At 43.3% G+C, this 27962-nt stretch overlaps 2 protein-coding genes across 3 annotated transcripts in view; one reads left to right on the top strand and one right to left on the bottom strand.

The window, feature by feature from the left end:
* Positions 1 to 12292, top strand: part of LOC115085589 (cytochrome c oxidase subunit 6C) — a 33540-nt gene extending 21248 nt beyond the window's left edge. For both annotated transcript variants that reach the window (XM_029591786.1, XM_029591787.1), the window contains exon 4: positions 11440 to 12292. The gene's annotated coding sequence lies outside the window, so the exon portion shown is untranslated. The remainder of the gene's footprint in view (positions 1 to 11439) is intronic.
* Positions 12293 to 25665: 13373 nt separating this feature from the next.
* Positions 25666 to 27962, bottom strand: part of VPS13B (vacuolar protein sorting 13 homolog B) — a 2198633-nt gene continuing 2196336 nt past the window's right edge. Inside the window, 1 exon segment of the mRNA XM_029587199.1 lies at positions 25666 to 27204. Within this exon segment, the coding sequence (XP_029443059.1) occupies positions 26956 to 27204 (249 nt within the window). The 3' untranslated portion in view covers positions 25666 to 26955.

The following is a 27962-nucleotide window of genomic DNA, read 5'->3' as shown; positions in this document are numbered from 1 at the left end:
GTTACTCCCATGTATCAGTCAGTGCTGTGGGTTTCCCCCCCCCCCAAATGTCTGTACATCATACCCATGTTGATTGTCTCTGAATCCAAATTAATGTTTCCCTCCTCATCCAGGCCTTCTGAATTTCAGTCGGAAGGTTTAGATGATGTTGAACGCTCAGTATTTGCTCATCTCTCTTTGTCTAGAGTGATTGAGAACATTTCAGTTCCAGAGTGTGCTATACCTTCAAATGGATCAGCTATTCCATATGGTACCGACAAAAAACCTTGAACCCATTTTCTTTTGAGTCCAAGCACTTGCTAAAATATTTGCTCCTCCTTTCTGACTCAGTTCTTGCCATATCGCTGGGGAAAGTTCATCTCAGTGCCTTAGTGCTTACCACGTTCAAGTACACATTAAATCCATCTCTGCTTATCTGCTGATATTTATCTTTATGAAAGGCTTGTACTGCATTTAGCCCTTTCCATGGGACTTAAATGTTGTCCTTCCTCAACTCATGGGGCCACCTTTTGGGCCATTGCAGAAAGATTCTCTATTTTTTGACATGGAAAGTAGTGTTCTTCACCACCGTTACCTTGGCTACAAAAGTCAGCAAGCCCATGTTCACCGTATGCCATGTGTACTGTTTTCCATGATCGGATAGTCTTTCTCACTCACCGGAATTTTCTATCAAAGGTTATCTTGGTTTTCCATATCAATCAATCCTTTGCATTGTCTACCTTATTTCTGAGATCGGATGTTCATGAAAGAAAGAGACCCCCACGTGCCTTTGATTATAAAAGAGTATGACGATTTCAACTTCAGCGCCAGGTTTTGTGTCTGTTGCATACAACACTAACAGACTTGGTGCCAAAATTGCCTATTGTACATTGCCCACATGGATGGCGGAATGCGTTCAGTAGTGCTACACTTTCAGGATTGCAGCTCACTGATTCAGTTGAAACTCATCAGCTTGGAGCTCTGCTGCCTTCTTTGCTCATCTTGAGATAGTACCCTTCGAGTACATTTGCAAAGCTGCAACTTGGTCACAAGCTCACACCTTTACGTTCCATTGCTGTCTGAATAACCTCTTAAGGATTTGACTGTACCTTCAGACAAGCAGTTTTGTGTAACCTGTTCTTGCAGTAGTCTACTCTTCATGGTGGAGTTCGGGTTGCATTTTCAGTAAACGCTCCACTGCAACACTCAGCTTGGGACTCCCCATAGAGCATGATTTAATTCAGCCTGCTTATTGTTGGGAAAAAGAAGTTTGCTTGCCATAAATGTTTTCCGTAGGTAGCAAGATGAATTAGCCATGAGATGCCTGCCTGCCTTCCTGGAGAGTTGACTATCAATCTATATTTAGCTATGATATAGACTTAGGAAGCCCTTGGGGCAATGCCTGCATGGAAACTCCCGCACATGCTCAATAGAGCTCAAAGCTCTACTAGCTAGGAGACGAGTCCTTTCAGTGCCGCCAGATGATGTGCCATAGATTATGGCTATTTTATCCTGCTATCTACAAAAAAAACCCAGTTTACAGTAAACAAACTTGTTTTATTATATATTTGTATTTTGTTTTTTCTTCAGTATTCCACTGTTCATAAAATCTGTTTTTTGGGCTATCCATTTGTTTTGTCTGCATGTTTCTTTTTCCGAATTAGGTAAGGGTCTGAATATGAGGTGCAGTGTTTCTACTAGTGTGTAACATTTTTTGTTAGGGTTTGTAGCAGTCTAGCTTGTTCAGTTTGCCTAGTAGGTGGTGTATTAGTGTCCTAGAGCCGGATGAAATATAGGCATTGCTGCTGTTTGAGCCCTGAGAGTTAATGTTATGGTGTGATAGGGCAAGGTTCTAGATGTGGGGAGTCTTCCTTTTTTTTTCTTCAAGGATTTGTTACTTCAGTGTTTGGCAGTGAAGGGAATTTGTTTGCTGTTATTGAGGTGACACCAGAATCTTTTTTTTTTTTTTTTTTTTTTCCTTGGGTTGCACCCATTGTAAATCTTACATTCCTATAATTATTGCTGTTTTATTGTAGCTATGATATTCTATGTTTTTGGAAAGAGGATTAAAAATATATTTTTTGTTACGTGATTGACTGGATCTGATCTTATTAAGTGATCTTTGTTTACTTTGTATATATTATTATTTATAATCTGCAATGAATATAAAAAAAATTGCCTTCTTAATCTGTATTTAACATTGGTAACTGCTTGAAATAATTGGATTAAAATATTTTAAAGTGCCATTCATGATGCATGAAAGCTGTTGCAGACTACTTAAGAGTGCACCTGACAATGGATTTCTATCTAAGGCATTATTTATTGAAAAGAGTCCAACTAGTAGAGCCTAGACCTGTATGCCTACTGTCCACCCATGTTAATCTTAGCCCCCACCCCCCCCCAAAAAAAAATAAATTCTGGCTATGCCACTATTTGGAGTCCCGCCAACCTGGTTATTCTGGGTGTTTGAATTGTGGCGATACCTGCACAAGTTCCCAATCACTATTCTAGGAACTTGGTTTGCTTTAACTTTTCTGCAGACAATTAGCTGAAAAGCTTAATCTTATGCAGGGCTATTAGCAAGTAGGAAATTTAGAAATTTTAAACTTTATTTTTTCAACAAATCAACCAAAAAATGTGATACTCAAACAATATGGATAAAAAGCTCCCACCTTATATGATATATATTTTTTAACTTATTTTTTTTTACTTTCAAACAAATGCTGTGAAGCTAAATCATTCCATATAAATTACTCTATAAAAATATTCTTCTGTAAAAAGACTTCAAAATCAAAAATCTTTGTCTCACAAAAATACTTTTCCACACAATCCACCTTTTATACCTATTCTTTTATCCACACGATTTCATGCACATGGTTATCCACACAAAGCAATTAGTAAGCCTTATAAAAGAGCTAGATTAAAAGACAGGTAATCATTACTTGAATATAAACTTGTAAAAGAACAGTCTTACCTGGTATGTGTGTTGAAGCATACAACTGCTGTGGGTGTTATTGCCGTGTCAATCAGGAGTCACTGGCATATATTGGCATTACTTGATGTTTTTTGAGATATGCCATTGATAGCCACTTCAGGGGGTCCAAATATCAGGGACAGCATGGTACATTCTCAGTTAATGGATGAAGTACAACATTTTAAAACAATTGGGCATTTTAAATGTGGATCATGTGATTGGTGTCTAAGTACCATTGAGGGATCAGTATGGCAAGACCCAGTTACGGCATATAGAATAAAACTAAGAATATACACTGATTGTACTTTGTCTCAGGTGATTTAAGAGATCATGTGGTTATCCCAAAGTATATGTTGGGCGCACATCTCGATCCATTAGGATGTGTTTGATAGAACATAAATCTCGATTAAAGACAGTGAAAACAACTGCCCCAATAGTTCGTCATTATGTGGAAGCAGGGCACACAATGGAAGATCTGCAATGGACGGGTCAGTGAACAGGTTAAAGGTTCCTCTCAGGGAGGAGATATTGCATCACAATTCAATTATCGCGAGGCCTTTTGGATTTAAACGTTGCTCTCAGTAGCTCCTTCAGGAATGAATGAAGAACTTGATTAGTTGTCTTTATCATAGTAAATAACATCCCCTAAGGTTCCATCATTCTGTTTGAAAACTATTGACTGGATACCTTCCACAGTCCGACAACATTTGGTTGTAATGAATAGCTCGAGTATAATTGGTTTTAAGTCACCTGATCAGGATATAAAGAATGGATGCCAATTAAAGCCCATTTGGTTTTAGTTATTAGAGAAAGTGAGGCTATATTGGCATTGAGTATCGGCACTATTTGAGAGGAGCGACATACCCTGAGGAAAAACTGATGTCTGAAACACGGCCACTTTGGGAGGGCAGTAAGAAATACAATATTCAGTGCTGGATACTCTTATCCAGCACTGAATATTGGTTTTGAAAAAAATATATTGCTGTGCTGAAAGGAGTAATTCATTTGATTAGAAGGAAATTTAATGGCAATTTGGTGACTAGATGAAAATCCTAGATACAATTAAGCATAAAGACTCTATACAAACGAGAAACACATGAAGTTTGTGTTTCACAAATTTAGTTTTTCATAATTTGATTCACAATTATTTTTTGTATAATCATTTTTCACAATTTTTTGTGATTTATGTGGAAGGAGATTGGAGGTTAATAATTATAAGATGTTAATTGATACCTGGGTAGTAATTAATCAAGATTGTATGGGAAAAGTATTTTTGTGAGACAAAGATTTTTGATTTTGAAGTCTTTTTACAGAAGAATATTTTTATAGAGTAATTTATATGGAATGATTTAGCTTCACAGCATTTGTTTGATAGTAACAATAATATAGTTTAAAAAAAATATTTTATCATAAGGTGGGAGTTTTTTGTCTAAACTTGGTTCCTTGTAAAGGCTAAGCCTAACTGATAGTTTCCTGTCAGAGTTTTCAAGTTATGTGTAAACCGATACGATGTGCAAACGGATATCTGTATATAAAAATGCTAAAATTAAAAAAAAACAACTTTATTTTTTCAAATTGCTGGATTGATTGATTTATTTATTTATTTAATATTTCTATACCGGACTTCATGAATAGAATTCACATCAGGCAGGTTTACATGGAACTTAGGGGATAAACAAGTGTAACCAAACAAGAAGGCTGAAACAAGCAAAGTTACATAAAACAAGGGCATTGAACTTGGGGGCTAAGTAGCCAGGAAGAAAGGTAGAGCGGAATTAGCAACAAATAATTCTAATCTCATAACCAGTTGTATATTATTTATCTCATTCCTTAGGCTGGATTAGAATTCCTTAGGCTACTACTACATTCTTTAGGCTGGATTAGATTAGAATTATCTCATTCCTTAGGATTTAATGTATATGGTTTGCTCTCTGTGGCTACTGTTTACTCTGCTCTGTTTACTTCCTGCTGCAGTTATTACTTTACACTGAAAGGATAATTAGCTTTGTGCAGTTTGTGAATCTCTTAAGATTAGTCCCTACTTGAAGAAGTTGTGCTTTTAGTTTGTTATATATATTCTTTCTGCTGCTTCACAGATGGTGTTAGCTCATTTGAGAGAATTAACAATTAAATTATATTTTTCAGTTATTAGAAAATGTAACACATGACTGGCATATCAAGGAGAAATGACTACTTACCTGATGATTTTGTTTTCTTTAGTGTAGACAGATGGACTCAGGACCAGTGGGTTATGATCCCCTGCCAGCAGATGGAAACAGAGCAAGCTGGTATCATGGTATATATATTCCTGCAGTGACACCAGCCTGTCAGAATTCTCTTCAAAAGCAACTGTGGACAGACTAGCAAAAAACTAGATTAAAAACAGTCAACCATTACTGTACTCAGCCAACAAGAAACACTGAACTCAAGCAAGGAACGTATGTACCCCAATCTGGGGTCTGGATAAACACTTACCAGTAATACCCTGGAACACGTAGCACCACATGAGGACTATTGACACAACCATGCAGCAGCTGAGGACGGGAAGCTGTCTCCATCTGTCTACATTAAGGAAAACAAAATTATCAGGTAAGTAGTAATTTCGCCTTTCCTACTGTGTAGACAGATGGACTCAAGACCAGTGGGATGTGGATGTATCAAAACTGTTCTCAAACAGGATAGGAGGCTGCCTGCGGTCCAGTCAACGCCGCACATGCAAAGGCTGCGTCCTCATGGGCCTGCACATCCAGAGGATAAAACCTGGAAAACATATGTAAGGAGGACCACGTCACAGCTTGGCAGATATCAACAGGAGACAATAATCTAACTTCCACCCATGACACTGCCTGAGCCCTAGTGGAATGAGCCCTAAACTGAGTAGGCAATGGCTTTTCAGCATTCACATAAGTGGGCATGACCACCTCCTTAATCCAGCGAGCTATTATAGCCTGTGAAGCTGTTTGCCCTGCTTCCTTCCACCATGAAGGACAAACAAGCAATCTGTCTTTCGGAAAGGTTCAGAAACCTCCAGATACTGCACGACAAGCCACCTGACATCCAAGGGGCGCAGGAGGTGATACCCTGTTTCCCCGAAAATAAGACAGTGTCTTATATTAATTTTTGGTACCAAAGATGCACTAGGCCTTATTTTCAGGGGATGTCTAATACCGTTGAGCTGCTGGCTGCCCCTGCGTCAGCCATGCCTCACCAGTGTGCTGTCAGAGAGAGGTAAGAGTGTGCAGCATTCATGGTAGTCAGCTTGGGCTGACTCTGCTGCTTTTGAACCTCTGCACACTGCTTGGAAGGGGTCCCCCGACTGGTACTGCCACCATCCCCAGATGTCTGTAATCTTGCTGCCACTGTCACTGCTGCCACTTGGCTATTGGGGAGGCGCCGATTGCTGCTACTGACACTGAAGCCCATTCTGCTGCCTCCTCTGTGCAGGCCCCGTGGGCTTCCACTTTCTCCATGCTGATCTCGTACATTGTGAGATCTGCATAGAGAAAGTGCTATTCTTGCACATTCCCAAAGATCACATGTGCCAATCACTAAAAAGTAATTTTTATTTTTTTTTTTACCTTTGCTGGCTGATGTTAGTTTTCTAATCGGTTGGTCACAGGCTTTTTTTTTTTCCACCTTCCCTTTCTTATTTTTTTGCCAATTCCTTTTATATTGTCCTTTTTTCTTCCGTATTTCTTTTCTCTCCGTCTTCTTCCCTCAAACACAGTCAGGTTCTCATTCTCACATGCATTTCTCTCACACACACACAGTCTCTCACTGGCTCATGCTGTCTGACGCTCACACACACAGGCTCTCTCTCACTCCCACATGCTGTCTTGCTCAAGCATAGGCTCTCACCGTCACACGCTGTCTCTCTCACACACACACACAGAGGCTCTCACATGCTGCCTCTGCAAACATTCAGATCCTCACTCTCACACACAATCTCTCAACTCATCTCATACACGCACGCACCCTCTACAGACCCTCAGCCTCTCTCTCACCTCTGGGCCTCCTCTTCGCGGGTCGCCGCAGGATCGGCTCTGCAGCGGCCCTGAACTTCTCGGGCCTCTTCCTCTTCTTGGGCCGCTGCGACTTGGGATTCGCAGCAGCCCGCGGCGGCTCCTCTTCTTCACGCGCTGATGCTCTTTCTCCTTCCTGCCCATGCGGCTCTGGCAACGTTTACTTCCGGGGCCGCACAGGCAGGAAGGAGAAAGAGCATCAGTGCATTTGAACGTGATCTTTTTCTTCGGGCAAGGAGGCTCAGCGGCCGCATGAGCCTCCTTGCGCCTGGGCGCATCGGCTCCCCTCCGGATACCACTGCTCGCATCTGCTCCTAATACTTTGGAAACTTTATTTTAAAAAAATAAATAAATAAATAAAAAATGACGTCACAGGATTGACCGGCCCACCGGGGGAAGCCTGATTCCCCGATAGGTCAATCCGCCCCTGTTTACAAGGGATGTCTTACTTTCGGGGGAGGTCTTATATTTAAGAATTCGGCTAAATCCCTACTAGGTCTTATTTTTGGGGGATGTCTTATTTTCGGGGAAACACGGTACTCCTCCACATCCCTGAGCTTATCCAGACTGATTGAAATAAAATTCTGAGACCACCTTATACAAGAAAGATGGAACAGTATGTAGCTTTAACGCCTCCGGAGACACCCAAAGGAACAGCTCCCAGCAAGACAAAGCCTGCAGCTCAGAAATTTGATGCACAGAACATACAGCCACCAGGAACATTGTTTTCAAGGTCAAAAACCATAAGGAAAGGCTACATAGCAATCAGAAAGCAGGGCCCACCAAAAAAATCCAGCACCAAATTAAGACTCCACAATAGAACTGGTGACCTTAAGGGAAGCGGAAGATGCTTCTCTCCCTTCAAAAAAACAGGCCACATCAGGATGAGATGATAATGAATCGCCGTTCACCGGGCCTCTGAAACGGGTAAGAGCAGCAACCTGAACTTTCAAGGAATTAAGGGCCAATCCTTTATTTAACCCATCCTGCAAAAATTCCCGAATGAGCAGGATCTTAACTGAACGAAGAACATCGCGCTACTCACACCAGACCTCAAGCACTCTCCAAACCCATACATAGACTAAGGAAGTGGAGCACGTTTAAGAGCGGAGCAAGGGGGCAATCACCACAGAAGAATATCCAGGCTTCAACATGCATGGATGTTCTTCTGGGCCAAACCATAAGACAGAACAGGGTCTGTCCCTGCTGCAACAGATCCTTGTGCGTCAGAAGATGAAGGGGGGGGGGGTGTCTCTACCAGGAGTCTTCACAGATCTGCATACTACAGTTGCCTAGGCCAGTCTGGTGCCACCAGGAGTACCAGCCCCCTATGTCCTTCGATCTTGCGAACTGTCCTGCCCAACAAAGGCCACAGAGGAAAAACATAAAGCAACTTGTCTTCCGACCAGACCTGTATGAAAGCATCTATGCCCAGGGACCACGAATCTCTCCTGTGACTGAAGAATCGAGGAACCTTCGCATTGCAAGAAGTCTCCAGCAGGTCTAAGAACAGAAGGCCCCAGCGATCCACTATCAGCTGAAATGCCTTGTCTGACACCACCCATTCTCCTGGATCCAGACCGTACCTGCTGAGAGAGTCTGCTCTTAAGTAGTCGTCTTCCTGCATTGTGAAAGACCGAGATAATCTGTAGATGTCTTTCTGCCCATTCCAGAAGTTGGTCTATTTCTGTGACACATGCTGGTTCTTGGTCCCTCCCTGTCTATTGATGTAGGCCACCGTCGTCACGTTGTCCAACATCACTCTGACTGCTTGACATTGCAGACTGAGGCTGAACTGCAAGCATGCCAACCGGACTGCCTGGGCTTCCAGGCGATTGATGGACTGTCAGCTCTCCAACCCTGGAGACTCTCATCTGTCATGAGTATCAACCAGTTAGGGTGTTTCCTTGATCTCTCAGTTCTCAAATGAGCCTCATGCAACCACCACTGGAGGTGAGAGCAGATTTCCATCTGCAAGTGGAACCGAACCAAATAGTCCTGAGACTGCAGGTTCCAGTGCGACAGCAGTGAGTGCTGAAGAGGATGCACATGTGCCCTCACCCACAGCACCACTTTCAGGGTTGCCATCAAACTGAGCACCTGTAGATAGGACCACACTGGTGGGAGTATAGTGCTCACCAACTGACCGCACTTGTGACATCAATTTCTGAATCTGAACTCCTGGCAGGAAAACATTGTCCTGCCTCATGTCGAACCAAACACCCAGATAGATATTCCAATGATTGAGATGGCTGAAGACTGCTCTTGGCCAAACTCACCACCCAACTGAGCTCCTGCAACAAGGAGACCATCTTGTAGGTCAACAGGCAGCATTCTTCCTGAGACTTGGCTAGAATCAGCCAGTCATCCAAATACAGGTGTACCAGGATCCCATCTCTTCTCAATGCTGCTGTTACTACCACCATAACCCTCGAAAATGTTCTGGGAGTGGTAGCTAGACCAAAAGGCAGCACCCGAAACTGATAATAGCACTCCAACACTGCAAAATGCAGGAAACGGTGTTCCAGATGGATGGGAATATGAAGGTAGGCCTCAGACAGATCCAAAGAGGTCAGAAATTCCCCCATCTGCACGGCCATTATCACTCTGTAAGGTTTCCATACAAAAATGAGTCGCCCTCAAATGATGGTTGACACTTTTGAGATCCAGGATAGGACGAAAGGAACCTCCCTCCTTGGGCACAACAAAAAAAAAAATAGAATATTGCTCCATACTTTCTTGAGACATGCACTGGAACCATGGCTCTCAGCCAGAGGAGCCTTAGAAGCATAAACTCCACTGCCTGCTCCTTCTGGGGAGTGCAAGGAGACACACTAACATGTCCCAAGGAATACTGTAAAATTCCAGTGCATATCCTTCTCGTATCACCTCCAGGACCCACTGATCTGATGTGATCTCGACCCACCTCTGATAGAGGCATCCCCCTGTCTCTTGTTCCCAAAGGTGGGTCGGCAAATCTTCATTAGGAAGCTCGGGAGGATTCACCACCCAAGCCCGCTTCTCTCTTGGGCTGTCTGGGATGAAAGGACTTATGCCTACCGAAAGACCAAGTCCTCTGAAAGGTCGACTCTATAGGGACAAAACCACTTGGAACCCCTGAGAGGACCCCTTATACCAAAGGGGAGCTCAACTGCTTCTTATCTGGTAACTGATGAACCGGAGATTCGCCCCACTTACTGGTCAGTTTCTCCAACTTGCTCCCAAACAAGAGTGAGCATTTAAAAGGCATTTTTATAAGATTAGTTTGGAGGCTGCATCAGCTGACCAATTTCACAACCATCATTGATGCCTGGCCGCTACCACTGAAGCCACTTCTCTGGTTGAGGTAGAGACCAAATTGCAGCCTGCATCTGCTAAAAAGGTGGCAGCGGGTTCCATAATTGCTCTGGAATTCACTCTAGAATCAACTTCCTGAGAGAGATGCAGACAAGATGGTGCCACTAGGGCGCATCAGGAAGCTATCTGTAAAGTCATTGCCACTGCTTCAAAGGCTTGCTTAAGGATAGTCTCAATCCGCCTATCATGCACATCCTTCAAAGCCGCTCCTCCCTCCACAGGGATAGTCATCCACTTGAGACAGCAGAGATCAGCGCATCCACTTTGGGGAAAATGCAAATACTGTCTCACAGCTGGATCCATGGGGTACAAGCCTTCCAATGTCCGACCCTCTTTGAAATTTTCCTCTGGGGCTCCCCATTCAAAAGCACACACAAAAGTGCATGAAAATGCCACTGTGGCCTACCATGTGGTGTGCAGACAAAGCCTTACTGCGGGTCCTAACCCACTGGGGCTGTTCAACCCACCAAGCTGCTCAATCCCCCTAACCTCCATGGGAGCAGGAACAAATATTGGAATGACTTGCTGTGCACAGAGACTGGAGGAAGTCCTGCAAACCCCCCTCTACATTCTCTGCTTTCATGAATTTTCTTTTTTTTACTTACCTGAGTTCAGCTCTTACCGGCAGAGTACAGAGAGACTATCTCTGGTTGTGGGGGGAGAGGGTATGTGCTGTCACCGCTGCACACGGCCTCCTGCATTCGCTGCCTTTAAGTTGTACAGTCAGATAAGTCCATGCTGGGAAACCCAGCTACCTGACCATGGAAATCATCTCATGAATTCTCAAGTGGGGGAGGGACCATCTGGTATTACTGTAGGAGAACAGGCCTTTTTCAATTTTAAATTCTTCCAAAATCTGAAACAATCACCATAGGGGGATGCATGTCTACCATCTGCTGGAGATGGAAAATACTGGCAGGCTGCTGTCACTGCAGGAATACATATACTGTGAAGTCAGCTCTGTCTCCATCTGCTGGTAGGGGAGCATAATCCACTAGTCCTGAGTGTCTACATGCTAGGAAATACCATTTTAAACTCTTTAAAATCTGAATCCTGAAACCAAATAAATGGTATTCATATCTTTCTTTCTTTTTCTTTGTTTTGCAGGCCACATTTCTTCCAGATGGAGATTGACACCTAATCTATGTTTCTGTGCTAGACTTAATTTAGTAAATAAATGACTTAAATCTGAGAGAGGTTTTTTGGTTTTTATGCATTTCATTCCTAGCTCTGCTCCTACCATTCACCAAACAGAATTAGAAATATTGATGGTACTCTTGATGTCCAACAGAGTGTTGCAAAGGCAGAACGCTTGTCTTAACCTCTAGCAAATAAATTAATAAAAAGTTACAGTACATACATAGAGTACCATTATTACAGCCATATGCTTTCATTTATAGGCAGACGTGTCTGTCTGCTGCTGTTTATGGAAGGTAAAGATCAATATTTTTATGGGGTAAATGAAAATTTTTGGGCATGGCAGTTTTCTCACGCTTCTCTGGTTGGAGCTAAATCAGAACTTATTTTCAACTACCTAAGTTCCCCCTCTCCCACCCTGTTTTATAACCTTAGAGCCCACCTTAACTAGATCAGCCACTGCAGTGACAGTTCATAGTGAGAGTGCAACTCCTTTGGAACTTGGCATATGTGCACTGAATCAGGCCCGCCCATGTCACCATTAAACAATGGCTGAGACTTCTTGCATGCCAGAGGACTCTGGTAGCTCTGGCTGAGTTATAGACTGGATAACTTTACCTGGGAATCAAAGCCAGGTTCTCTGCAAGGCAGCATGCAGTGTTACCACTGAGCCAACTTAACCAAGACAACTTGATGAAGAAATGGTGGTATATGTTTTCTTCTCTCTCCAGCTCTATTTATTTGTTGTACTTAAGTGGTGCAGTATGGGTAGGGTGCACTGAGCTTTCATGAGCTTGCCCAATTAAAGTTTTTACCACCTCTATTGAATGCATCAACTTTTTATTTGTCTTAAAATGTCTATACTGCTTGATCATCTATTCTCAGTGGGTAGCAATGGAACATATGTAAATTATAAAACATATTGAGATAAATGGTGCAGAATAACTTACAATAACATTGTTAAAATGTATCAATAAGAACAGAAGAATGAAATAAAATAATAAACAGTAATCAATGCTATGTACTACACTGTTTACATTTCTTACCTATATATGCAAACAAACAGCCAGAGTGCAGCTTGAGCCTACAGATTAGATACTAAAGGTGTTCCTGAAAATGAATGAGTTGTTCTGGAAAAGTAATCCAGAGCATAAAACCATTTATTCCAAATAATTGTTCACAGAACTCAGCTAGATGTATCGGTTTGACAGGAGCAATTTCAAGCAAGATCCAGAAAGCTGAATGAAGGGTACAGGTTGAATGATTTTTAGAACAGTGTTGACACATTATAGGCCCAAACAAGTGGTTCTGTCAGTCAAGGTGAGAAATTTGAACTTGACCTAGTGTTCAATGGGAAGCAAATACAGATTGATGAGATAGGGGTGTTATGTTCCCTGAGTGGCAACACTGTATGCAGGCACATGGTGGTATTTTGTATGAGCTGCAATGGGTTTAGGGTAGAAGTGACACAAGCAAAATGCATTGTAGTAATCAAAAGGTGTGATGTTCATGGCATGACTACTGTCCTAAAGTCAGCCTGAATAAGAAATGGATTTAAATTGATACAATAATCACAGCTTCTAGAAAGATTTTTATGAGCTTTGAATGTGGGAATGAAGAAAGAGATGAATCAAACAGAATTCCCAGTCTCTGAGTGTGATGTAAAATGGGAGTGTTATAACTGTCACAAGGTAAGTGTGGAAAACAAATGGAAAATTGAAATAGAAATACAGTTTCCATCTTGTACACGGTAAGAGCCAACTTGCTGGTCCAGGCAACTGGGATAGAAGCAGTTACAGCAAGATGAAACTGAATATCATCTGCATGTATTTTATAAGTAAAACCCAGATTGGACTGGACTTGACAGGCGGGACAAATGTAAATATTAAATAACACAGAGGGCAGGTGTGTGGGGGATTCCTGACCATAATATGTGAGAAGTTGACTTAAAAAGCCTCAAAATAACAGTCTGATACTGGCCGTAAGGATAAGCCAAGAACCAATTAAGGATGACAGATGAAATGCCCCTTGAAGAGAGACAGACGCTCATCAACATTCCATAATCTAAGATCAGGCTTCCCAAACCTGTCCTGGGTATGCCATAGTCAACTGGATTATCAGGATATCTGTAATGAATATGCATGAGAAATTTGCATATAACTAATCTCTATCCTATACAGATTTATCTCACTCATATTCATTGTGGATATCCTGAAAAGCCAACTGGCTCTGGGATCCCCAGGACAAATGGGGGAAGCCCTGATCTAAGCTACTTACAAGCAGATGTGATGATCAAGAGGACCAGAAAAATAGTTGGTGCGGGATTCAAAGCCACCCTAAAATGTCTGAAAATGTGAAATATGGAGAATTTCAGTGCTATGTGCTATTCTAAAACTGAAAATCAAGCAGGACACAGTAAAAGAGTTAAACTACTTCAGGATTATTTTTTTTGGGTGGTCGGCCAAAGTAATGTGGTGCCAGACCACTCAGGGAGCAGGAGCGCTGGGGTCCTTGCCATGTCTTAAACCTTTCCTCACACAAAATGATTTTAGAACAGTCCTACAACTTCTATTATTTGCAAACCTAGACTACTGCAATGCTCTACTCCTTGGCCTCCCTTTTACTACCATCCGTCCACTCCAAATACTGCAGAACGCAGCTGCCAGAATCCTTACAGGAACTAAGAAACAAGAACATATTACACCAACTCTCATCTCCTTACACTGGCTCCCAATAAAATACAGAATAGAATACAAAGTTTTATCAATCCTCCACAAGATAATCGCAGGACAACAAAACTACTGGCTAACCAAACACATTGAATTACATACTCCAAAAAGGAACCTTCGCTCAATGAAGAAAGGCCTCCTCAAAATTCCACACGTAAAAACCACGCATCTATCATCAACCAGAGAGAGAGAGTAATATCCATCGCCAGCCCCTCTCTATGGAACTCTTTACCCCACAATCTAAGAATTCACTTTGACCCCAAAACCTTCAAAAAAGAGTTAAAAACCTGGCTATTTACCAGAGCCGTCGCAGACGCACTTAATCAACACCAACAGACTCCCAACCAGACAACACCAAGAAAACAGAGATACCACCCGGTCCACCCTTGAAATCTCAACACAACTATGAAACTTATAAGTCGTTCAAGAACTTTTTTTCCCCTATATATATTAACTAACCCTACTATTACTTCCAACAATGTTACCTTATTTAAGATTTATATTCCGCTTTTTGCAGCACTTCAAAGTGTATTAGATTCACGTACTATAGGTATTTCCCTATCCTCAGAGGGCTTACGATCTAACAGGCCGATACAGTAAGGACGCGGTAGAAAGACTGCGGTAGTACCGGGCGCACCCTCATTTGCCGCGCGCACAGTTCGGATCACATACCGCTTGATACAGTATTTAAATGGCATGCAAATGCAAGCCGAGTCCAAAGCGCGTCCAAGAAGTGTCCATGAAGCGCAATCCATTTTATTGTATAGAGGGCGATACAGCACCTATACAGTAAAATGGGTGCGCTGGTACCTGTCATTTCAAATGACATTTGAAATGACAGGTACCAAGAAGTGGATGGTTCTCCTACGCTCGGGCATCGGGGATTGCCAGTCCTTTCTCCCCCCCCCCCCCCCCCCCCCTCCCAAAGCAAGGCACAGGGCGAAAATCGACTCGACATGTTATTAAGAAAATAGAAATTGTAACTAAAGTAAACTTACTGCATGCTTCCAGCAGCCCCAGTCCTCTCTCCCCTCCTCATGAGGCACCCACTGCGGCTCCCCTGCCTCCCGTGGGCAGCCGGCGGCGAAAGTGGCTTCCAGCAGACCCACCGGCGAAGGTGCATGAATGCACGTCCAATTTTGGCGCTCAAGGCACCTTCGCTGGCTTGAGCGCCCAAATGGGACGTACAGGCAGTGCGAGCTCATCATGCCAAAAAAATTGCACCGGCAGGCAATTGGAAGATTACCAGAGCGGTGAGCCAGGGCTGGGGGTGTGGGCCGGGGGGGGGGGGGGTGCGCAGGAGGGGGCAGGGCGGCGGCTCCCCTACCTTTCCTGCATGCGGGGCAGCTCCAGCTTGCCTGCCTGCCTGCCTCCCTCCGTTCCGCCGCTCACTGCCTCCCCAGCGCCATCTTGCTGCTTTAGACGTCACCCCTGACCCTTGAGCGCCCAAACGCCGGCGAAGGTGCATGAACGCACGTCCAATTTGGGTGCTCAAGCAGCGAAGGCGCATGAGCGAACGCCGTGACATCTGAGGTCCATCCGGGCGCTCAGGTTATGGTGTGCGCTCATGCGCCTTCGCTGCTTGAGCGCCCAAATTGGACGTGCGTTCATGCACCTTCGCCGGCATTTGGGCGCTCAAGGGTCAGGGGTGACGTCACAAGCAGCAAGATGGCGCTGGGGAGGCAGTGAACGGCGGAACGGAGGGAGGCAGGCAGGCCTGCAGGAGCTGCCCTGCATGCAGGAAAGGTAGGAGAGCTGCCGCCCCGCGCACGCCCCCCCCCGGCCCTGGCAATCTTCCAGTTGCCTGCCAGTGCAATTTTTTTGGCATGATGAGCTCGCACCACCTGTATGTCCCATTTGGGTGCTCAAGCGAGCGAAGGTGCCTTGAGCGCCCAAATTGGAAGTACAGGCGTGCGTTCATGCATCTTCGGTGGGGGCTGCTGGAAGCTGCCTTGCGGAGAGCGCCCGATCCGCCCTGGGCTGCTGAAGCGGGAGAAGGAATGCTGAAAGAGAAAATGAAGGGACAACATGAGCCAAAGCGGAAGAAGGAATGCTGGAGGAGATGTGAGCCAAAGCGGGAGAAGGCATGCTGAAAGAGAAAGTAAAGGGACATTTGTGAGTCAATGTGAGTCACGGGCAAACTTTACTGCCTACCCTCTAACGCAGGGGTAAGGGTAGGCGGTAATTTAGCAGGTTAGGTTAAAGACGTGGCTAAACTGCAGGTTAAAAAGGCGATAGTCGGGGCGCACGTTACTGTATGGGAGGGAATAGCTAATCAGAGCGTTTACATATCATGTACATGCCACGGTTGGAAAGGGTTACCCGTTGATTTAAAGAAGCGGTAAGGATGGGTAAAAAGGGATAGTGAATCGCGGGTTGGACTTACACGGCCAAATTGCGGGTACAAAGCGGGTTAGAAATGGGGTAATTGCGGCTGCGCTTTACTGTATCGGCCTGTAAGTTTGTACCTCAGGCAATGGAGGGTAAAGTGACTTGCCCAAGGAGCAACAGTGGGACTCTAACCCTGGTCTCCTGGTTCATAGCCCACTGCTCTAACCACTAGGCTACTCCTCCACTAAAATCGTAATGTTACTTTGTCCTCTTTTTTTTTTTTTCCTGTAAACCGTTGTGATGGCAAAACCGAATGAAGGTATACAAAACATATTAAATAAATAAAATAAATGTTGGAAGGGGGGGGGGGGGGAACCACGGGGAGGTCGGCTGGTGGTCAAACCATGGTCCCTTTGGGGAAGGAGCTGGGGCTGGCGAAGCTTGGGCTGTAAAGCCCACGATTTGTCAGCACCTGCAAATTCATACCTCGCTGTCTTCCCCTCATTGGTCCCTGCTGGTGATGTCACAGGTCATTGGAGGTGAGCTGGCTGCACGCCCCCAGAGCACGGCCGTGCCTGGCATCACAGCAGCAGCCGTTCAGTTGCTTCCCTTCACCCCACCCTTCTTTGTTGCTGTTGTAAAAGGGGTTGTTTTGTAGCAGCGGGGGGGGGGGGGGGGGGGGGGGTGATTATGGAGGTGGATGGCCTGAGCCACCACGGTACATAGGTAGATCTATAAGCTTCATTCCTGTTACAGTCTGGATTGGCAGACAACTGGGTGCAGTTGTCTTGCACGGGCTCCTTGCTGGGAGGTGGCAGGGGTCGGAACTCTGTTCAAGGCTTGGAGCTGCTAGCCGGGCGGCTGGTGGTGACCGTCTTGCTGGGAGGTGGCTGACCGTTACTTGATGTTGTGAATGTTAAATTACTGGGCTTGGGTATCCCATCTGTTGTATTAAAGCTGCGGCCCGTGTTTTATTTGAATTGTAAAAGGGTGGATGTGAGCTAGTGAAGTCCTGGCTGCCTATATTACAATTACTTTGGATAGAAATGGGAGGGAGGAAATAGGTTGATAATTGGATCCTATGAAGTTAAGTAATGTGGGATTTTTTCAACTTTGGACAAATAAAAGCAATTGTTAAAGTTAGGTAAAATACTTTCAGGGAAAGATATCTTTAAGTTAATTTATCATCCTGCTTAAAGTAAAGAACTTTCAGAAAGGCATTTGAACAAAGAATCATGGGACAAAGGTTGGTGTTTAAACTCTCAGTGATTTGAGATTTCTGACATGGATGTGGGCTGAAATGCATCCATATGGGTTTCACTTACAACAAAAACTCTGCTCAGAGAAATAATAGAGGATGGAGAAACATGGCCAATAATCTGAGAAACCTCTCTAAACTAAAAAGAGAAAATTTCTCACAAAAATCATAGAAGATAAGCAGGATTCTGTCTAGCATGTGAGGTGAGCAACTTAACTGTGAAAAAGCTTATGCTGATATGATAAAACATCCTAAATGTTGGAACAAATAAGCCTTGTGTCTTATTTTGAACTGATTGATACCAAGTCCTTAAAGGGCAGGACATATCAACAGCTCTCCAGTAGGAGTTTCCAGCCCCTCTCATAACGCATAGCAATGTTTCTTGTGTTGAAATGGTGTACAAATCCATGCAAAATTCCCGTTTCTACCATTCACTCATTGTGTAGCTCAGCAGGATGCCTGCCCAGTCTTTCTTCAAGACATCAAAGCTGTATAATCTGCTGGGAATGTATCATGGGAAGGACTCCCTTGTCTAATAATGGGGTAGATTTTACAAATTTGCGCACTCGCTTACTTTTGTTCACGCACCAGATGCAAACAAGAGTACGCGGGATTTTAATAGATACGCGTGTAGCCGCACGTATCTGTTATTCTCACAGGACAAGCAGGATGGTAGTCCTCACATATGGGTGTCATCATCAGGATGGAGCCCAATCATGGAAAACTTCTGGCAAAGTTTCCAGAAATTTGACTGGCCCCTACTGGGCATGCCCAGCATGGCACTAACCCTGCAGCCAGCAGGTGTCCCTCTTCAGTCTTATTTGATAGCTACAGGCAGTGCCAAAAAATAAAACAACAAAATATTACGAACCCAACACCGCGGGGTGGCGGGCGGGTTTCGTGAGGACTAACATCCTGCTGTCCTGTGAGAACACCTGTTACAGGTAAGCAACATTTGCTTTCTCACAGGACAAGCAGGATGGTAGTCCTCACATATGGGTGAGTACCGAGCTGAGGATGTCCGAACATGCACCAAATGTACCCGGGGCTTAGGCTCGGCGCAAGCAGGAGGAACTTTGGGCAGGTTTTCGGGGGGTACGCGCGTATCTTACGCACGTACCCCTTTGAAAATCTGGCCCAATGAGTTTAAATGATTAAAAAGCTATATTTTAGATATGCAATATTTTGATTGTTATATTCCATCCATATTTGTTAGTTGTGTCACTGTTGACCATCTTTGCTTCTTATTACAGATTAATACTTTGACTGTCTACATCTGTAATTATTTTAGATTTAACTTGCAACTTTTCATTGATAGCTCAAGGTGAGTTTTATTTAGGTACAGTAAGTATTTCCCTGTCCCTAAAGGGTTTACAATCTAAGGGGGGGGGGTCATTTACTAAAGGTTTCTTCCCATTCTGTGTCTATAGGAAAAATGTTTAGTAAAAGAGGCCCTAAGTTTGTACTTGAGGCAATGGAGGGTGAGCGGGCTTGCTCCAGGTCACAAGAAACAGTGGAAGTTGAACTCTGCCTACACTAGCTGTCTTAAAAAATTAACCTAAAATCTAGTGGTACATAATAATCCTGCTAGAAAAAAACCCACTATTTTGGAGACATGCTATAGAGACCTTCATACTTTGGAGTGGTAGAATTTCATCCTCAAGCATAATTTTAAATATATATGACATTTCTTTAAAAATATTGGACTTTTTGAGACTAGGATGATCAGTTTTGCTTTCTAATGCTCAGAAATATGAAGTTCTCTTTACTATAACATGTCTGTCCTCTATAGTGTGCTGGGTTTTTTTTTTCCTACATTGGTTTGCTGGTTGCTATTCTAATGACTGGGCCAGGGTGGTCAACCAGAAGTGGAGGAGATGCCATCCCATGAGGAGGAGAATCAAGACAGACAAACCCCAAAGCTGTAGCACAACAATCACTACACCTAGCAGGTACAGAGTAGTGGTGGTTGGTGACTTGCTTCTGAGAGGCATGGAGGCATCCAGCTGCTAACAAGACATGGGAAGTGTGCTGTCTGCCTAGGTGCCAAAATCCATGGCATGCTGAAGAGATTGCCAAACAGTCTCAAGCCTACTAATAATTTGCCAATGCTGCTCATCCATTTTGGCACAAATGATACTACTGGGAGCCACACAGATTGTATCAAATGTGACTGCTTGGCTCTGGGAGAGAGGGTAAAGCAGATAGGTACACAAGTGGTATTACCTTATTCTTCCGGTCAAGGGTAAAGGCCAAGGCAGGGAAGCTCTCATTCTGGAGAACAATGAATGGCTGTATAGATTAGGGATGTGAATCGTTTTAGGACGATTAAAATTATCGTCCGATAATTTTAATATCGTCTTAAACCGTTATGGAACACAATACAATAGAGATTCTAACGATTTATCGTTATAAATCGTTAGAATCGTGAGCCGGCACACTAAAACCCCCTAAAACCCACCCCCGACCCTTTAAATTAAATCCCCCACCCTCCCGAACCCCCCCCCAAATGAGTTAAATAACCTGCGGGTCCAGCGGCGGTCCGGAACGGCAGCGGTCCGGAACGGGCTCCTGCTCCTGAATCTTGTTGTCTTCAGCCGGTGCCATTTTCCAAAATGGTGCCGGCCATAGACGAACACGATTGGATGGCAGGAGGTCCTTCCGGACCCCCGCTGGACTTTTGGCAAGTCTCGTGGGGGTCAGGAGGCCCCCCACAAGCTGGCCAAAAGTTCCTGGAGGTCCAGCGGGGGTCAGGGAGCGATTTCCCGCCGCGAATCGTTTTCGTACGGAAAATGGCGCCGGCAGGAGATTGACTGCAGGAGGTCGTTCAGCGAGGCGCCAGAACCCTCGCTGAACGACCTCCTGCAGTCGATCTCCTGCCGGCGCCATTTTCCGTACGAAAACGATTCGCGGCGGGAAATCGCTCCCTGACCCCCGCTGGACCTCCAGGAACTTTTGGCCAGCTTGTGGGGGGCCTCCTGACCACCACGAGACTTGCCAAAAGTCCAGCGGGGGTCCGGAAGGACCTCCTGCCGTCCAATCGTGTTCGTCTATGGCCGCCGCCATTTTTCGGCGCCATTTTGGAAAATGGCGCCGGCTGAAGACAACAAGATTCAGGAGCAGGAGCCCGTTCCGGACCGCTGCCGTTCCGGACCGCCGCTGGACCCGCAGGTTATTTAACTCATTTGGGGGGGGTTCGGGAGGGTGGGGGATTTAATTTAAAGGGTCGGGGGTGGGTTTTAGGGGGTTTTAATGTGCCGGTTTTGCGATTTTTAGATTTTTAGATTTTTCACGATTTTTCACGATATTTTACCCCCCCAAACGGCAACAATACGATTCCCTCCCCCTCCCAGCCGAAATCGATCGTTAAGACGATCGAGGACACGATTCACATCCCTAGTATAGATGGTATCAATGAGTGTTTTGGCTTCCTGGATCATGGAATGATATCTCAAGGATTGCTGAGCAGAGATGGTGACCATCTTTCAACGTAGAATGACAAACCAACTGAGGAGGGCTTTAAACTAGAATCATCAGGGTTGGGTGAACAAAACCCTAAAGTTAGTAAAACAAATATGTGTGTAGAAATGGGAACAAAAGGCAAGATTTGGAAAGCCGTGTACCATAATGCTTAGAATATGGGAAATAAAGTCCCAGAGCTAGAGCCCGTCATGGAAGGAGCTGATTTAGATATAGTGACTGTCAGAGAGACATAGTACACAGAAAACCATGACTGGGATATAGTTATACTGATTTACACTCTATTCAGGAAACACTGAGTAGGAAAGATACCAAAATCTGCAACAGGGTGGACAGCTAGGAAGGTGTGGAAAAAAATATTAAAGCAACAGCATTGCTGGGCTTATGAGATAAGGATGCAGTACTATGGTTAATCTGGAAAGAGGGAATGGAATATCTATTTATACTGACCTCCATCACAGAGAGAAGAAATGGGTAGAGATTTAATAGAGGGTATTTACTAAATTCTTATGAAAGGGAAGGTGCTATCGCTAGGGGATTTTAATCTACTGGATGTTGACCAGGGCATTTCTGTTGTAATGTCTTCTAAAAGCAGGGAGGATCCTGGATTTTCTGCAAGGAGAACTGTTCTGTCACACTGGACCTGGTGTTTACCAATGGGGACAGTATCGCTGATGTGGTGGATGATAAGCTGGAATCCAGTGAACACCAAAGGGTATAGTTCAGTCTTATGGTGCAAGAGATGACAATTAATTCAAAGGCAAAGGTCCTAGACTGCAGGAAAACTAATTTTCTTAAAATGGAGGAGTACTTCAAGGAGTCATTAGCTGTATGGAAAAATCTAGGGGAAGTAGAAGAGCAATGGACAAAACTGAAAAGAGATACAAGGGCAATTAATCTTTTTGTTAGGAAAGTAAATAAAGGAAAGAGAAAAAAGTGACTGCTATGGAGACAAGGTAGTATGCATAAACTATAAGAGATTACAGAAAGAGGAAGACAGGTGACAATATCTGGAAAAAATAAAAGAAACTGGGAAAGTAGTCTGGAATGCAAAATTCAAACAAGAAAAAATAATGGTCAGCAGAAAAATGGAGGTGATATTGTCCTTGTAACCTTTAGTGGGGTTCAGAGGCTGCTCCAGCTAGCAATTTTCATACATGCTTGACTCTTAATCCTAGGGGAATTCTTTTTATAGGGGTAAGGTCTCGCTTTTGGCCCGGACCATGGTGTCATTTCACGTATGTTTAAATAATGTAGATGCATCCAATGAGGTGAGAGGTGGTGATAAATCCCCCAGGACCAGGGTCTGGGTGTTAAAATAAAAGTTTACTGATTGGTAATCATAAATTAAGGTCCATCTGTCACTAATGTTGAAGTTACATCTTACTACTGGTACAAGTGTATCTCTGTATGGGTAGGTGCCCTTTTATTCAGGAAGCTGGGTAGTGCCACATGATATTTACTGTGCAAAGCTCACCCAGTCACTTTCCGGGAATCCTATTTGAGGTCCTACCTTAGATCATCTTCTCCTCAGACACCCAGCCTGTCTTGGTCCCATAGGTGGAGATTCAGTTGGGGTCTCCCAATCTTGTGTTTTCATCCTTAAGTGAATTTTCTGGGGGGACTTCTCATGGGAAAAGTTCAAAGGGGATCAGGCTACCTCAGCACTGCATCCCAATGGTGATGGGGGAATCCAAAAACCTCCCCACTCTGTTCAGATCCAAAACATACTTGTAAAGTTAAAACTGGATACATCTTCTTTCCTCACTGTCTCACAGCAGGATCCATCATTGGTGATTGCCCACCTAGGCTTTAGTGTGGGCTCACGTCTTTCGTGCTGTGGTAATGCCATTTTGCCCCAAAAGGGTATCAAGCATTAAAATCTGTCTCTTTGTAAATTAGTAGGTGAAGACCTTCTGGCAGGGAGTGCACGAGAAACTCCATTTGGGTGAAGCTTGGAGGCCTCACGAAAGTGTAAAACTAAATATCCTTACTATTCAAAGGTTTCCTCAAATTGATCCCATTGTGTTCTAAAATGGCTGAACTAAACAGTGTTTAGGCTTCCAATCCAGACCCCTGTATGGGTCCTTGTTGAGACCTCATTTGGAATACTGTGCACAATTCTGGAGACCGTATCTTCAAAAGGACATAAATAGGATAGAGTCAAGCCAGAGAGTGGCTACTAAAATGGTCAGTGGTCTTCATTTTAAATAATATGGGGATAGATTAAACTTGTACACCTTAGAAGAAGAGATATGATGGAGACATTTAAATATCAAAGGTTTCCATGCACAAGAGGCAAACCTCTTTCAACAGAAAGGAGGCTCTAGAATGAGGGGATCATGGGTTTTGGAGTGAAACACCCTCATCCCATGATCCCCTCGTTCTAGAGCCTCCTTTCTGTTCAAAGAGGTTTGCCTCTTGTGCATGGAAACCTTTGATATTTAAATGTCTCCATCATATCTCTTCTTTCTCACCTTTCCTCTAGGGTGTACAAGTTTAATCTATTCCCATATTCTTTAAAATGAAGACCACTGACCATTTTAGTAGCCACTCTCTGGCTTGACTCCACTGGGATAGATTCAGTAGTAATCTTAGGGAATATTTCTTTCCAGAGAGGGTGGTGGATTCATGGAATGGCTTCCCAGTGGAGGTGGTAGAGACCAAAACAGTCTTTGAAGTCAAGAAAGCATTGGAAAATATGGGATCTCTAAAGGGAAATATGAAAGTAAATTAAATGGGCGGATGGGCAGACTAGATGGGCCATATGGTCATTTTCTGCAGCCATATTTCTATGTTTCAACAGCCACACACAGGCCCAAATTTCAGGATAGCCACAACGAATATACATGAGGTAGGTTTGCACGCACGGCTTCCACTGTATGCAAATCTAACTCATCCATATTTATTGTGGTTATCTTTAAAACCAGACTGGAATTGGCCACCCAGACACTGGGCTGCTACTTCAGAAACCATGCTTTGTTGGAGGGGTGTTGGAGAACCCTCTCTATTACCCTAAAACATCAGCTACAGGCATAGTACAGGAGGCAAAACTGTTTTAAGTTGACTTCAACTATACAAAGCCTTTCTGGTTCTAATTAAAATTTCTAAATGACTCAAGCAAAGGAAATACCACTGTAAATAATGTGAAATAAATGGCCATTTCTATTGCTTGTTAATTTGCTCATTCATCACTGGTGCACCAGACTTCAAAAAATTGCTTTGATGCAAACAGTATCTTTATGAGCAAAACTGATTGTCATTGTGAGACTGCACAGTAGTCTGGCTCAGTATGGGGCTATGGTCTGAAGTGAAGAAAGTCTCCGGTCCAGGATCTGCATGTGTGTAACCATATAGTAAAATGAAGCACACAATAGACTCAGTCTAAATAAAATAATTTACTTAGAACCCTCACTACCCCCAGGATCACTTTTACAAGTAAGTTGACCATCAGGAGCTTTCATTTAATCCAGTGACATCCCAGTAACTCCTGTTTCTTTCTCATCAGCTGGATGCTGATGTGATTGTTAAAGGACCAGGTAATTAAAGCAAAATTATGTGATAGCTCTTAAAGACAGTACAGGATTATAATTAGTAGTTATTACTCACTATACATTGACTCCATTATTGCTAACAGTGGTGGCCTGTCCTCCAGAATTCTATGAAAAAATAAAGGGGTAGATTTTATAACATGCGTGCGTGGCCTACATGTGCGCCCGCTACCTGGCGCGCGCACATGTACGCCCGATTTTATAACATGCGCACACAGGTGCGCACATGTTATAAAATCCGGGATTGGCGCGTGGAAGGGGTACACAATTGTGCACCTTGCGCGCGCCAAGCCGCACTGCCTTCCTCCGTTCCCTTCCCATCCCTTCCCCCCCCCAGCCCTACTCTAATCCCCCCCAAAAGTTTTATCCTACCTTTTGTGCCTACTGGCAGGCTGCCGGCACACAATCCCTCGACACAGCAGCCATTGCCGCTGTGTTGCAGGTCTCTGGCCCCGCCCCTTTTGTAAAGCCCCGGGACTTACATGTGTCCCACCGGGCCTTTTTATAATAGGCCCGGCGCGTGTAACCTTTTGAAAATCCGGCCCAAATATAATATTTCCCAATGCCCTCACACTCTAGGCATAAAATTACAATAGTTTCAATTCTGCATTTAGAAAAGCAAATAAACATACACTGAATACGCAGATCTTAAACTTAAGTGTAACCAGCTCTTATTCAACTACCATCCTACCTCACTATAAACCTATTCCCCCTTAATCTCCCAAAATAGCCCAAACCTCCCCACCTCCAACCCCTGACAGAAATACCATTAAAAACAAGAAAACATTCGAAACAAATCTATATTTAACCCATGTTAATGATTTGTATATTGTACAAAGAGACCAAATCCTGTGGATACTTTTTATTTGCTTCACCAGTTTCATATTACAATATACTTTATGCATAGAATTTGCAAAATCAGCAATATTAAACTGTTTACAGAGTCCTACTCAGTTGTACATAAAAACATTGAGGCATGGAGAGCACATTTATCTACATGTCTTTATTATTAAATAGTATTACATCGTACAACAAAGCAGGACTTCATTAGATCAGTGTCCTATGGAAGGTAAACAGCTGGACAGACATAAGTTCTGTATTTCCAGGTCCAGGCTTAACAAGCTTCTATCTGTGAAAAAAATACTGTAACCAGGTAGGCTTGTAAGAGGAAAAATTCTATCAAGTAGTTATTTTTAAAACATGATACCATATTTCTTTATGACATCCTTTTTTTTTCCTATTTGTGCTTCCATCAATGCTGACGATATTTTGAACTGAGCGGGGTTACACTCGAGTCTCCTTCCCGCCCAAGCTATGACCCTGGTTCTTGCCAATATAATCTCCAAGCAATACCAGATTCAGATTGTCCAAGAAAGGCACTGTGTCTGTCACTTTCATCTGTCATGGCTGATCTGTTATTAAAATACAATTTTAATGGGAGGAAATCAATCCTGGATCTTGTTTTGGGTCGTGTGCGGTTCAGTACTGGTATTATTTTGATCATGTGTGAAATCTGAGGTCTCTCTCTCTATATAAATATATATGCTGTGATTTTTGCCTTCAAAGTTTTAGCACAATGAGAGGAGATGTGATAAGCATTCTTATTCTAGTACGTCTTCTTAGCTACTGGTTATTCTCCTTCATATAGTGGTAATCAGCTTCTGGGGTGCCTTAAGTTTCCGCACCCTGTAGACATGGTGCTTATATCTGGCTTCTTTTCAGGAACAATGACTCATGCATGGCATATCTTACTTTTGTTACAGTGGTGGTTAACATTCTGCAAAGGACAGAACTTGCCACATATTAGGACATTGATAGATAGGAATGCAGTTCTGCTGTGGAATGTCCTGATCTGTGAGCTGCTGTATTGCTGCAGTGTACCTCTGCTGTGAAGAGATGATTCCTGAACATCAAAGTCAGCTCCTTCTAACATTCCTGTCACTGGCCTATTTTTCCCAATCTTTATCCTTAACCTCCAAAATGCAGGGAAGCATAATGCACGAGAACAGCTTTTTTTTTTTTTTTTTTTTTAATACATATAACTAAAAGTTTAAATAAAAACATTTGGGAACCTATTTGGTTACCTTTAAGAAAGCATATTTGGTCCATGCATAGTTAAGTGCTCTTGTCCTAGTATTCAGTAAAATCCCTTTCGCAAGGCCTTGTTTTTTACCATGGTAAATTTGCTGATGAATACTTTTGCAAAATATGGCTCAACTAGATACCGATAAGTTTTAATTATATTTGGTGGTGGTTCTGCAGCTATGACCTGTGAAGCCAACTGTATGGAAGAACTGCTGGGGACCAGGTGATGGGATGACTTTGTGACGTAGTCCAGAAGTCGGCTGTACTGTTGCTCAGAAAGTCTCTCTCGGACACCATCAGCCTGAGATGACACATAAATAATAAAGAGTGATTACTAAAATTCTAATATTTACCACATACCTATCTTCAGTCTGATGGATAGGACCTTATAGAAGTTCCTGGTATTGTAATTTACAATTATAGCAATACAATAATGAACCAAACTATCCCAAGCTTATTTTATACATAACTTCGAACCCAAACACCATGGTGCCTGAGGAAGCAGGCCTTTAAGTGTTTTTAATAATGTTTAAATAAAGTTCAGTTATTTTTATTTTATGATGTTTTGATCATTGGATTATATATACATGTATGTATACATTTCTTCATACTAGTGTTACCTGATTATAAATGATGGAAACAAGTCACTACGGGGTCTATTTATCAAATTATGATAACATGTAAGTCAATGGGGTTGACTAACAACATACAACAATGTGCCTAATGCTTGTTATCACAATTTAATAAATAGGCCCTGCTACAAGATGAGTTTACAATGGGAGTGAGAGGAAGTCATTGTGAATTACCTGCACATTATATTTTCTTGACTAGGAATATTTCAAATATAAGTAGTTTATGGGATCAAATAACTAGTTTCAGACAGATATATTACAAAGCAGGGAGAAGTGATAGACCACTGTTAAAAGAGACTGCATCAGAATATATTTTCTAATACTGAAGCTTATTTCAAGGAACAAAGTCTCAGTCTTGTTTGTAAAATGTAATTTTCTTCATCTGTGATAGAATATCACTTTTCCAACACTGTTTGCTGTGTGTAAC

Source organism: Rhinatrema bivittatum, chromosome 2 (assembly GCF_901001135.1).
Source record: "Rhinatrema bivittatum chromosome 2, aRhiBiv1.1, whole genome shotgun sequence".
Classification (NCBI taxonomy): Eukaryota; Metazoa; Chordata; class Amphibia; order Gymnophiona; family Rhinatrematidae; genus Rhinatrema; species Rhinatrema bivittatum.
Note: the sequence above shows the minus strand (reverse complement) of the source record. Positions and strands in the feature narration are given on the sequence as shown.